The sequence below is a fragment of the Hylobates moloch genome, unplaced genomic scaffold (assembly GCF_009828535.3).
Source record: "Hylobates moloch isolate HMO894 unplaced genomic scaffold, HMol_V3 SCAFFOLD_5, whole genome shotgun sequence".
NCBI classification, from domain to species: domain Eukaryota; kingdom Metazoa; phylum Chordata; class Mammalia; order Primates; family Hylobatidae; genus Hylobates; species Hylobates moloch.
This window is the reverse complement of record NW_026652280.1, coordinates 150,440,895-150,453,716: the sequence shown is the minus strand read 5'-3', so window position 1 is coordinate 150,453,716 and position 12,822 is coordinate 150,440,895. Positions and strand designations below refer to the sequence as shown.

Genomic DNA, 12,822 nt, shown 5'->3' with positions numbered 1-12,822 from the left:
TCATAAAAAGCACCCAAAATTTAAAATAGTAAAAGAGAGGTTAAAACCCACCTCAATACACAGATAGTAACAAACAACAAGGAATAAAACCCACTATTATTCTTCCATCTTAAAAAAGCAAATCTTTTTTCAACTCCACAACTCCCATCCCCAGCCATATCATCATTTCTTTGCTCCCTTTAAAGCAAAACACTTCCAAACAGTTGACTGTGCTGTCTTTAATTTTCTTCCTCTTCATTCTCTCTTAACCCACTTCATTCAAAGCATCATTGCCACCACTTCACCTGGACTGTCTTTGTCAAGGTCCTCAGTGACTTTCATATTAATAGATACAATGGCCATTTCTCAACCCTGATCTTACCTGACCTATGGGCAGCGTTTGACACTGTTGATTATTATTCTCCTCCTTGATACACTTTCTTCCTTGGTTCCAGGACCCCACACCCACTTCTTAGTCACCAGCTGCTCTTTCTCAATCTCCTTTACTGACTCCTCCCCTTCTCACTTATCTCTTAATAATGGAGCAGCCCTGGGCTCAGATCATTTCTCTCAATCTATACTCAATTCCCAGTGAGTCACCCAGTCTATGATCTTAAATACCACCGCTGTTCTGATTACTTCCAAATTCATATGATCAGCCCAAGCCTCTCTCCAAGACTCCAGACTCATATATCCAGCTTCCTACTTGTCATCTTCACTTGTATATCAAATAAATATTTCAAACCCAAATGTGTGCAAAACTAAACTTCTGATCCTTCCCCATAAACTTGCCCCTTCTACAATCTTCCAATATTAGTTGATGCCAATTCCACCTTCTCTTAGCTGTTTAGGTCAAAAACTGTGCATTAATCCATCACTCCTTTCTTTCTCTCACATGAAACATCCTGTTAGTTTTTAAAATTATATAAGTTCTACCTTAAAAATATATTCAGTATCTTTCCATTTCTCATGTTCACCACTGCTTCTACCCTGATAGATGCCACTATCATCTCTCAACTGAATTATTTTTATAAGCAAATTTTTATTTTAAAATATTAATTAACAAAGACTATATGTATTCAAAGTGTACAACATGGTGATTTGGTATATGTACACGTTGTATAATAAATAATTATTACAACCAAATTAAATAACACATCTGACATAGTTTGGGCTGTGTCCCCACCCAAATCTCATCTTGAATTGTAACTCCCATAATTCCCACATGTCATGGGAGGGACCCAGTGAGAGATAATTGAATCGTGGGGGTGGATCTTTCCCATGCTGTTCTCATGATAGTGAGTAAGTCTCATGAGATCTGATGGTTTTATAAAGGGGAGTTCCCCTGTACATGCTATCTTGCATGCTGCCATGTAAGATGTGACTTTGTTCCTCATTCACCTTCTGCCATGATGGTGAGGCCTCACCAGCCATGTGGAACTGTGAGTCAATTAAACCTCTTTCCTTTATAAGTTACCCAATCTTGGGTATGTCTTCATTAGCAGCATGAAAACAAACTAATACAATTTCCATCACTATCTATGCTGTATATTAAGTCCCCAGAACTTGTCTTATAGCTGTAAGTTTGTACCATTTGACTAGTATCTCCTCACTTCTCCCACTCCCCCAGCCTTTGGCACCACCATTCTACTCACTGCTTCTATGAGTTCAATATTTTTAGATTCCACATATAAGTGAGAGCATACAGTATTTTTCTTTTTGTGCCTGGTTGATTTCACTTAGTATAAAGTCCTCCAGGTTTATCCATGTTGTTGTTAAGTCAATAGCAAAAAAAAATAATAATAATAACCCAACTTAAAAATAGGCAAAGGAACTGAAAAGATATTTTTCCAGAGAAAAAGATATGGAATCAACCTAAGTGTCTATCCACAGATGAATGGATAAACAAAATGTGAGGGGTGTGTGTGTGTGTGTGTGTGTGTGTGTGTGTGTTGTGTGTGTACACAATGGAATATTATTCAGCACCAAAAGAAGAAAATTTTTACTGAGTTATTGCAAAAGATTCCTTACTAGTCTTCTAGCTTCTCATTACCCCTACATATTGGCTCGATATTCTCAACACAGTCACCATAGCAATTCTTTTAAAATGTAAGTCAGATCATATTTTTCCTCTGTTCAAAATCTGAACTGGTGCCACATTTCCCCAGAGTAAAATCCAAAGTCCTTAAAATTTTCTAAAAAGTTTAATATAATTTAGTCTTCTCTCATCTTTCTGATTTCCTTTTCTATTTCTATCCTCCTTACTAATTCCACTTGGTCTTCTTTCTGTTAGTCAAACATACCCGGTATATTTTCACTGTAGGGTCTTTGCCCTGGATTTTCCTTCCTTCTGGAAGTCTCCTCCCCTTCCACTGCTTCACCTCCTTCAATATTACCTCCTCAATTTGTCCTACCCTAACCGCTCTATTAATACTTGCAGCTGGCCCACCATCATCCCATGATTAGCAATCCAAATCCCCCTTACTATGCTCATTTTTTTTTCTTTCTGTCATGGCACTTTTCAATTTTTAATATCAACAATGTATTTATGCTTATTATTCATTGTTTGTCTTCCCTATGTATAGTGTAAACCTCATGAAGAATTCATTTTGTTCCCTGATTTATCCCAAGCATGCTTAGAATAGTGCCCAGTACATAGTAAGCGATTGATTAACACTTATTGAATGAATAGAGAACTACGTGAATGAATAAAATAGATTAATATCCTACTCTCAAGTAGAAGAGACAGCAACCTTCCTTTTTTAAATCCTCTTTCTCAGTCTCCTATTTATACATCAAAGGACTAACTGGGCGGGGAGGAGGAAGAGATTCTTTGGTAAGGAGGAATAGATAAATACAGCTGGAAAGGCTTTTATTTGAGTATTTTAGGGTTTCATTTCTTTGGGTTTTTTCTTTTTTAATTGACAAGTAAAAATTTATATATTTATGGTGTGAAACCTGATGTTTTGATATATATACACACTGTGGAATGGCTAAATCAAGCTCATTACCTCACATTCTTATTTTTGATGGTGAGAATAAAAGATTGTAGATTTTAAGAAACTTTCTGTCTTCTTAGTTTGGAGGACTGTGGAATCTTGTGCTGCTGGGAGATTTCAGGGCTTTTGTATTCTCTTTATCACTCTGATTTTTGGTTTGGTAGTGCTTCAATTTGGAAAGTATCTTCTAAACTAAATGAACTAGAGGAGCCAGGAATGAGTACTCAAAAAAGCAGAGGAGAAAGCAAGCTGCTACAAGAAACTCAAGGGAAACAAGAAAAGAGAACTTCAGGGTTTCAGCCCAATTCACTAAATTAGGAAAGAGGGCTAAGATTCAAGATCAGTGTTGGAACTAGTAACAAATATTACATTTCATGATAGAGATGCAAAAATAATGAACCACAGGTATATTCGTTATCTAATGTTATGTAACCTATTACCCCCAAATTTTAGTGGTTTAAGACAAAAGTAAGCATTTATCATCTCTTATGGTTTCTGTGATTCAGGAATCCAGAAGCAGCTTGATTGGATACTTCTGGGTCAGGGCTAATCACGAAATTCAGTCAGATGTTGGCTGAAGCTACAGTCATCTGAAGGCTTAACTTGGTTGCAGGGTCTGTTCCCAAGATAGATCACTCACATAACTAGCAAGTTGTTGCTGTGAGCAGGAGGCCTCAGTTCTTCCCACACAGAGCTAAGATTCAAGACTTCTATGCAAGTCAGGAAATACACACACACACACACACACACACACACACACAGTGAAGTATGAATATAAATTAGGAACTGAGCTCTTCTTCTCTCTCCATAGGTATATACATATACGTACATGTACGTACATATACCTGTATACACATAGACATCCTGGAGAATTATTTAGAGAGAGTAATATTTCTACATCGGCTCCCTAGGCAAGTAAGTTGACCCAATGGACTTCACTTTTCTAAAAAGTCCAGTTATACTTATGTATCTTTTCTTACTATTCATCAAAATACCAACAATATTTTGGGCTGAAATGTTAATAATATCTGTATGAATCTCTCTGCTTCAAAAAACAATCCAAGGGATTCTTGAGTATTTTTACAACACAGCATCTGGTTTCCCCAAAATGAGCAACATAAGAAAGGAAAGAATATAAAAGAACAAGGCAGAAGCCATAGTGTATGTCTTTATGATATAGTTTTCTGCTGTACAGTACTGATCACACGGTCAGCTGTGATTCATTTTGGAAGGGGATTATGAATAGGTGTGAATACCAGTAGGTAAGGATTCCTAGAGATGTTATCAACATCTCAGCCCAAAATATTGTTGATATTTTGGTGAATAGTAAGAGAAGATACATAAGTGTAACTGGACTTTTTAGAAAAGTGAAGTCCATTGGGTCACCTTACTTGGCCTAGGGAGCTGATGTAGAAATACTACTCTCTTCAAATAATTCCCCAGGATATCTATGAGTATATATGTATATGTATGTGTGTGTGTGTGTGTGTGTGTGTGTGTGTGTATACACACACACGGAGAGAGAGGAAGAGCTCAGTTCCTAATTTATATTCAGACTTCACTATATATATATATGTGTGTGTGTGTGTGTATTTCTTGAGTTGTATAGAATATGTACTTACGAATAATAAACTTGACAAATTTTCCTATAGACATAGACTTCTTGCATTTAGCAGTATCACTCACCTCTTACTCTATCATTTCTTCAATAACTCCACCAACACTGAACCTTCTAACTGTAACATGCTATGATTCACTACTGTGAAAAAAAAGCTGATGTCATAAACACATTGTGTTCCAGTATCACTAAGGGCCATACCCCATTCTTAGGTAATCCCTGAGGTCCTACCAGCCTTGCTAGCCTCAAAGGAGTCACTTGGAGTATAAAGAGGGGGAGGAGACTGAACAAAGTCCTGGAGCTATAGTATATATATATATACACACACACATATATATGTGTGTGTATATAGATGATTCTTGCTCTGTCGCCCAGGCTGGAGTGGAGTGGCGCACTCTCGGCTCACTGCAAGCTCCGCCTCCTGGGTTCACGCCATTCTCCTGCCTCAGCCCCTCCGAGTAGCTGGGACTACAGGCACCTGCCACCACGCCCGGCTAATTTTGTTGTATTTTTAGTAGCGACGGGGTTTCACCGTGGTCTCGATCTCCTGACCTCGTGATCCGCCCGCCTCGGCCTCCCAAAGTGCTGGGATTACAAGCGTGAGTCACCGCGCCCGGCCTATTTTTTCATTGTTAATCCTTGGCAAAGAAGTAGAAAGTTTGGAGGTAGAAGTAGGCCATGGTTACCTTTAAAATAATCTATTATTATTTGTGTCTTTCCTGAATATCATAGCACCTTCTTGTCACAAAAGCTTAGGGGAAAGAAAATCATCCAATATACCCCACATCCCTCTTACCAACATCTCTACAGTAAAATGAGACCCAAGAGCATAATTTCCTTAACTAGCTATCAAGCAACTACCTCCAGCAAACAGCAGTTATCATTAACATGTTCACGCAATTTTGATTTCTGAGGTCTGTAATCCATCAGAACAACCTGATAATGATTAAGTAAAATCAAAGAGACTTTGTAAACATCTGTATGCTTTTATTGTTACAAATGCTTCATTATAAAAAGATCAGTCAAAAGCATAAAGGTACCCTGGTTTAAACTTTTTCTGTGTTTGAATGAGAATGTTTCTCTCGGAACATGCTCATATCAGGCTTCCACTCGGCAAAATCATGAATTGGCTGATGTTGTTTTAGAGGCTTTCTCAAGTCCCCTTCCAAACATCACTCTTCTCCTTCCATGGACCCCTTTCTGTTACCCAGGAGCCCCTCATGCTGCCTTCCACATTCTGCCTACTGCACAGTCACGTTCTGGACCCCTCAGAATCCCCCTCTATCATTACAATGTGTTTTTCCTAAGACTTACTTGCATTGAAAGGCTTGCCAGGGAAGTGACTAATCTTATCATCTTGTACTAAATGTTAAATTAATCCTCATTCTCTCTACAATTGTTTTCTAAGCAGGGATCCCCAGAGATGCTATCAATATCTCAGCCTGAAATTGCATAGGTATTCCAGTGAATAGCATGAGAAAATAACGTGAGTATAACTGGACCTTTTAGAAAAGTGAAGTCTATTAGGTCACCTTAGTTGGCCTAGGGAGTTGATGTAGGAACGCTCCTCTCCCTGAAATAATCTTCCAGGAGACGAATGTATCCCCAAATAGCAAGTGAATATCCAATGGCTTCTTATTGCACTTAAAATCTATACTCCCTTTTATGACCAAAAAGGCCTGGCTTCTCCCTACCTGTCTCTTCCTTACACATTACACCGCTTCCTTTTGTATGTGAATGTGCCAAGCTACCACCTCATTTCTACCTTAAGGCCTGAAGTGTTATGTTCCAGTTCTTGGCATGCAAATTACTCTTCATCACTTGTTTCCCGACACAAATGCCACCTTTCCAGACAATCTAAAGTAACCTCAAAATCATCTGCTCGCACACCACTTTGTTTTATTTCTCCTGGTATTAATCACTGCGTGAAATTTTCTGGTTCATGTATTTGTCACCTGCCTCTTCCAGGCCTCCTCTTACTTCATTGTCTGTCATGTTCATTACTGCATCCCTAGTGTTTTGCACAGAATCTGGTACATATTCAGTGCTCAATAAATATGTGCTAAATGAATAAATGAATAGATTAACCTAAACATAAGCTTTACACTTAAGTAATTGAGTAAGAAGTCTTTGTTGTACTAATATTGGAAAAGGCAGAGGCGAGGGTGGTAATATGATTATAACCAATGTAACCAGCTTGCATTTATAAGACTTTTATTGATTATGAACTACAGCACTTTTTCATTAAAAAACATTATCAATATTGGATTGTAAAAGATTCCATTTGCCTTTCTGAAAGACTGTCCTTTTGATGAGATGTCACAAATGAATGCTAATGTCCCTTGAGAAATCCTGCCAACAGATCTTATTCTTCTATCAATGTTAAGAAACTGCATTTCTCTTTGGCCAATTTCTAGGCTTATGGATAGTCTCTCTTGCTAGGACTTCAGAAGCCAATGAGCAACTTGCCTGTCACAAGATCCGACGAATGATCTCTCCCTGCATGCAGTGTAGCTAAGCAGAGAAGCAGCTCTTATAAGAGAATAACCAACACAGCATGGAATATTGCTAAACCTACAGTGTTTTATCCAGCAAAGTTCACCCCAGTAGCCTACCCCTGCCAATAAAGCCTAGAAATTTTTCCTACCAGGCAGTCCCAGTTTAGTTGGTTGTAGCTTAGAAGCAGACATCTGAGAGCAGTTCAGCAAGCCTGCAGTTAGATGCTTTTGTAGAGCTCTCCTCTTAAAAGGCAAAATTGAGGCAAGTCAATAGATTACAACTTTCTGGGTTTGCTTCTGTCATCTATCAAATATCACAATCCATCCTGCTTCGCTAAAGTGAAACTCCAAGGATTTGTTTTTAAAGGTGTCCTTCTTTCTGTGAAATACTAAATGAACTTGTTTTAAAAAACAAGAACAACTCAACACAAGTCAATAGGAGCTAAATAACATAACTTTTCCTTTAAGAAAAACATGTAGCATGAGAAAACCTTATTTTTAAAGTACTACATAAAATTTATTGAGACCACATGTCCTAGGAAAGCTTGATTATTAATCCTTCCAGAGAAACTGTTAACACTTAACATTAACTGCTATTCTTCAATTATTTCACTATCAAATTAAACTTATTCAAGAAAATACAAACAATTCCATACTGACCTACAAAACAAAAACTTTTTGGTGTTTTGAGGGGAAGGAAGAATAAAGGGGAGGTGTCTTTTTCATCAAATCTCTTATATGAGCTCATTTCATCAATCTAATCTCCTCCGTATCTTTTTGTGCTTCTGACAAGATTATTAATTTCGAGGGTAAGATTTTCTCTGGCTACCATGTACTGTAAAACTGTAAAATTTTTTCCACTCTTCATGGACCATTTACAATCTGCAAGGTTTGGGGTGGGAATGAAATGTATTTCTGCCAATGGATAGCCACATCAGCAGTGCTGAAAACCAATCCTTCTGTTTCACTCATCGTGCCATATGGCTCCACAAAAAAGGAGCGAACCAAAGGTGTAGCTCATACGCCTTGTCAATAGGGGCTTAGACTAATTCTTTGATATTATGAGAAAGACAGGAAACTGTTTGTAGGTGAATATATTCTCTCTTCTTTCTTTACTCGTGTATCTCTAAACCCATGCGCTAATTTATTGCGGGGGGGGGGAAATCAGAGGTTTAAAGCCCCTCTAATTTTACAGGAGCTATAACATTTTAAGAAAAGGCATTGCCATAAAATTGTCATACATAGGTTATAATTTTTAACAACAAAAAATCCCAGGTGTTTTCATAGTAATGTCTTAAGAATTAAAGATCATCATTTTAAATGCTTTCCAATAAGTGCTTTGAGTACTCCCGAGCAATTAAAAAGCAAGCTGACGCGCCAAGATAAAGTTGTGTCCCCCTAGTGACCTCTAGAGCGGAGCTAAGCTCCCACAAGCCAGACTTGGGAGGAAAAGCAAAAAGCACGCCAAAGCCTAGAGCGCTGCTGTAGTCCAAGCCAATGTATTCAGTAATACCCTTCACCCCTCAGTTCTCATCTGAGTTCCTGTCCTTTTTTATATAACCCCAAAGGCTCGGTAAGTGGCTGCCTCCCAGGTCATTGGGCCCATTGTGTTGAAATCCAACTTCGAACGACGCCCCCTCCTCGCCACCATCCTCAGGTCCAGTTCCCCCACGCACAGCCTTCCTCACCATGCATGGTGTCGAGCCCACTTCCACCTCTCTGCAGTGCTGCAGACAACCTCTCGGGCTCTGCGAGTCCCCCAGCGAGAGCTAGGGAGCCGGCAAGCTGCGACCTCTGCGAGTCCGCGCTGCGGGTGCGGGCGGCTTGCACCTGCTCCCCGCGCGCCGGCTCTGCGACCCCTGGGCAAAACGCAGCCCAGGAGGCTCCCTCCCGAGTCGCGCCCCGGACCATGCCGCAATGCCTCAAGTCACCCCAGCAACAAGCTCTTCCTTGTCCTCCCCGCCATCGCTTCTCCCCGCGAACTTTCCAACTTTGGAAGCCCGGGTTCCAAAGGAGTAACAGGGAGACTGCTTAGCCGGAGCCACTGCCCGCCTCGACAGGTTGGGGAGCAGGAAATAGCCTGCAGGGACTCGGCCGGTAGCAAGTCCCCTTGACCGCGGGGAAAAGGAGAGGCAGCCAGCTCCAATCTCCTCCTGAGGATGGAGGTTGGGGAAATGGATGTAGAACTTGTCACCCTAGGGACGAAGGGGCGGAGGGAGGGGGGATTGGAAGAAGAGAATAGAAGAGACCATGAAAAACTCTCTCTCACACACACACACATACACACACACACACACACACGAGAGAGAGAGAGAGAGAGAGAGAGAGATTCCGGAAAGGACAAGACGCTAGGAGCCCAGTCGCTTCTCTCCCCACTGCCCAGAGGCGAGTAGGTGCAACAGATAGATACCCAAGCTCGCAGAGTAGCAAAGGGGTGGGGTGAGAGAGGAGTCTCCAGGTTTCCCCAGGTTGCAAAAGGGGCACAAACTCCTGTCAGAGTGTCCCCGGAGGCCAGGGGAGGTGCAGCGGCGCCGCGGTTCCCCCCACCCCCTCCCCCGGACACGGCAAACTCTTCCCCGGCAGGAGCCTTCCACTTGGCCGCGCCTGGATGTAAACAGGCCGGCCCGAGGGGCAGCGGGCGGGTGAGAGAGGGGAGGCGGCGAGGGGAGGAGGGAGGGGGACTCACCCTTGATGCTGGGGGGCTTTCTCTTCTTGGCCATCTTCTGCCACCTTCCCTCCCCCGGACCCCCCACGCGCTTCCTCCGGCTGCCGCGCAGCTCCCAGGCGAGCCCTCGCCGCGGCTCTCAGCTCAGCGAGCTCTTTGTTGCTGTGATGGCATCTGCGAGGCAGCGGCGGCGGCCGGGCTGCGCGCTCGGCTCGGCTCGGCTCGGCTGGGGCGGGCGCCGCCGCCCCTCTGCTCTCGGCCGCGCCGCTGGCCCCCCGCTCGCGCTGCTGTGGACGCGGTGGCTGCTGCGGCGGCGGCGGCGGCCGCTGTGCTGCTCCTGGTGCTGGAGGGGGCAGCGCTGGGTCCCCTGAGCGCCCGCCCAGCGCTGACCTCCCCCTTCCCCGCACCCTCCCTCCCCCACGCCCCCACCCCCGGTGTCCCGTCTGAGCCGCCAGCCCCCATCCAACCGGCTACGGCGCCGTCATCCAGCAGCCTCTACCGGAAAGACGACGGTGGCGGCGGCGGCGGGGAGCTGCTGGGGGGCGCGGAGAGACCGCGGCCATCTGGGGCCAGGAAGGAGAAAGCCAGGCAGAGTCTGATGGAGTCTGCGTCCGGCCTGCCTTCCTCTGGGCCTTCGAAGCCCCCTCTCCAAAGGCCAGGACGCGCTGGGCCCGCGAAAGACACCCGTCTTCACAGGCCAACCAGAACTCCGGCCACCTGCGGGAGGACGGCACTGTCCCTCGCGACCCGGCCGCGGAGCCGTCCTCCTCCACAGCCTCCTCGAGGATAGTGAGCCCGAATTCCACGCGGGCGATGAGCCCCGAAGCGCGCGGTTGGCTCTGCCCCTCCCGAACCGAGAAGGAAAGAGGGAGAGGGAAACAGGAGGCTGATGGAGGGGAGAGAGATGGAATTCCAGAGGCAGCCCACGGGCAGACACCTGCAAGAATGGCTTTGTTCGGGCCCTGAAGCTCTTAATACTGAGGGCCCAGGATAGTTCCCTTGGGGCTGTGGGAAAAGAGGAAAGAAAGTTCACGCTCTCAGGTGTTGGAGGAATTGGAAGCCGGAGGTGTGATTACTTGGCCTCCAGCAGAAACTTGTTTCCAGTGGCCACGTTCTTTCTCGCTCTGATTGGGGGTTTGCTTTTTATAGTTCTCATTTTCCTGGAGGAGCTGTCCTCCCCTCGCATGCTGATACGGGATGAAAAGAAGTCCTGCCGGCATCCCAGAACTGCAAGGGCAGGCGAAAGGTTAAGAATGAAAAGGAGTAACGGACCTTAAAAAGAAAGGCTTAAAGGGTAGGGCAGGGAGAGGTTACCAGGGTGTGCCACTGTGGGAAGAGGCTACAATACCGAATTTTTTTTATATGCTGCAGCTGAGATTGCCACCGAAACGCACTTCCTAATTCGCAGTGACCTTCTTAGCACTTCTCCTTTCCTCCTCCTAGGTTAGTACAGTTCCCAGCCCAATCTGATTGTCTAAACATTCAGTGAGTTAATTCAATATCTCCATCCAGAAGTTGCCCCAGTACTAGTGTGGTGCGGCAGAAAGAACAGTGAAGTCAAAAACCCCAACTGTGAATTCTGGCCTGGCCCTGTAACTTCGTAGCTCTGAGAATTTGGACAAGTCACTCAATCTCTCTGCTCTTCTGTTTTCTGATATGTACAGTATCATCTCAAAAATTTCTTCCAGCTCCTCAGATATTAGTGACAAAATCATCACAAGTTATTTTTTCAGGCTTTCTAAATATAGCTTCATATATTGTAATATATTGAAGTAAATAATCTAGAAACATGTGAAATGACCAATTCCTCTCGCAATGAAGATGTGCATCAGAAATAAAAAACAAAGAACATGTTTATTTTAATAAGCAAAATAGACCCATTCTCAGACTTATGATCAGAAATAAGACTGACTCAAAGTTTTTCTCTTCCAAACAGCTGCCTCTTATTTAACTAAAAACTACACTTCTAGGTCTTCAAATGTTTACTGTGTATAAATATTAGACTTTGTAAATATTTCAGTCCATTTTATGTGCTCATATTTTATCACCAACTACTGATTATTGCCTATATTAGAATAATGTTTTTCTGTTTATTCATTACTTTCACATACTTTATTTCATTCAATCATGACCGCACCCATGAGTTGAAAAGCAGGTCCTGTCTTCTAGGTTTTACAGACGGTGAAATGGGATTCGTGGAGGTATGATAACTTGCCCACAGCTTCGGTGTAACTCTTTTAACTCAATACCCAGCTCTCTCCACGACACTAGCTGCCTATGTGAAATAGAATATTTCTGCTTCAGACCAGGAATGGCTTCCTTTTTCTAATTTATTCCTTCCACAATATCAGTACTATTCTCAACAGAGGAGACTCAAATTTCGTTGACTAGTTAGGACTATTTTTGGTATACGGATATGATTAATATGCTTTTACACTGTTAGCACTTCAAAGTATCCTTACATGCATTATCTCAATTAAGGTCATGACAATCACATAAGATCATCAAAAGAGGTTTATTCAGCCCTGCTGAACAGATGAGGAAACTGAGACCAAAAGACATTAAGGCCACAACTACCCAGGCCCTGGATTTCCAGGCCAAGTGTTTCCCCTATAGCCCACACTGTGTGTTTTTGTTCAAGGGTTGCAATTAGAATGACTGCAGGGAACAGTAAGACAGAATACATGACACCATGAGTATAAATATACAGTCATGCATTGCATAACAACAGAAATACATTCTGAGAAATGTGTCTTTAGGTGATTTCATCCTTGTGCAAACACCATAAAGTATACTTAAACATACATGGTATAGCCTACTACACACTTAGGCTATGTGGTATAATCCATTGCTCCTCGGCTACAAACCTGTATAAGATGTTACTATACTGAATATTATAGGCAATTGTAAAACAATGCTAAGTATTTGTGTATCCAAACACATCCAAACACAGAAAAGGTGCCATAAAAGGCCTGGCATGGTGGCTCAGCCTGTAATCCCAGCACTTTGGGAGGCTGAGATGGGTGGATCACCTGTGGTCAGGAGTTCACGACCAGCCTGGCC

The 12,822-nt window shown here is 43.1% G+C and overlaps 1 protein-coding gene across 4 annotated transcripts in view; it reads right to left on the bottom strand.

The window, feature by feature from the left end:
• Positions 1–10,102, bottom strand: part of SLC44A5 (solute carrier family 44 member 5) — a 392,569-nt gene extending 382,467 nt beyond the window's left edge. For 2 of the 4 annotated variants that reach the window (XM_058439660.1, XM_058439658.1), the window contains exon 1: positions 4,665–4,739. Coding sequence is in view for 2 of the 4 variants with exons in the window: in XM_058439661.1 (XP_058295644.1) it covers positions 9,781–9,814 (34 nt within the window). In the remaining 2 variants the exon portion in view is untranslated. Of the gene's footprint in view, positions 1–4,664; positions 4,740–9,780 lie in introns of those variants that run through there. The other 2 variants (XM_058439661.1, XM_058439656.1) reach the window with 2 other exon arrangements.
• Between the last annotated feature and the right edge of the window lie 2,720 nt (positions 10,103–12,822).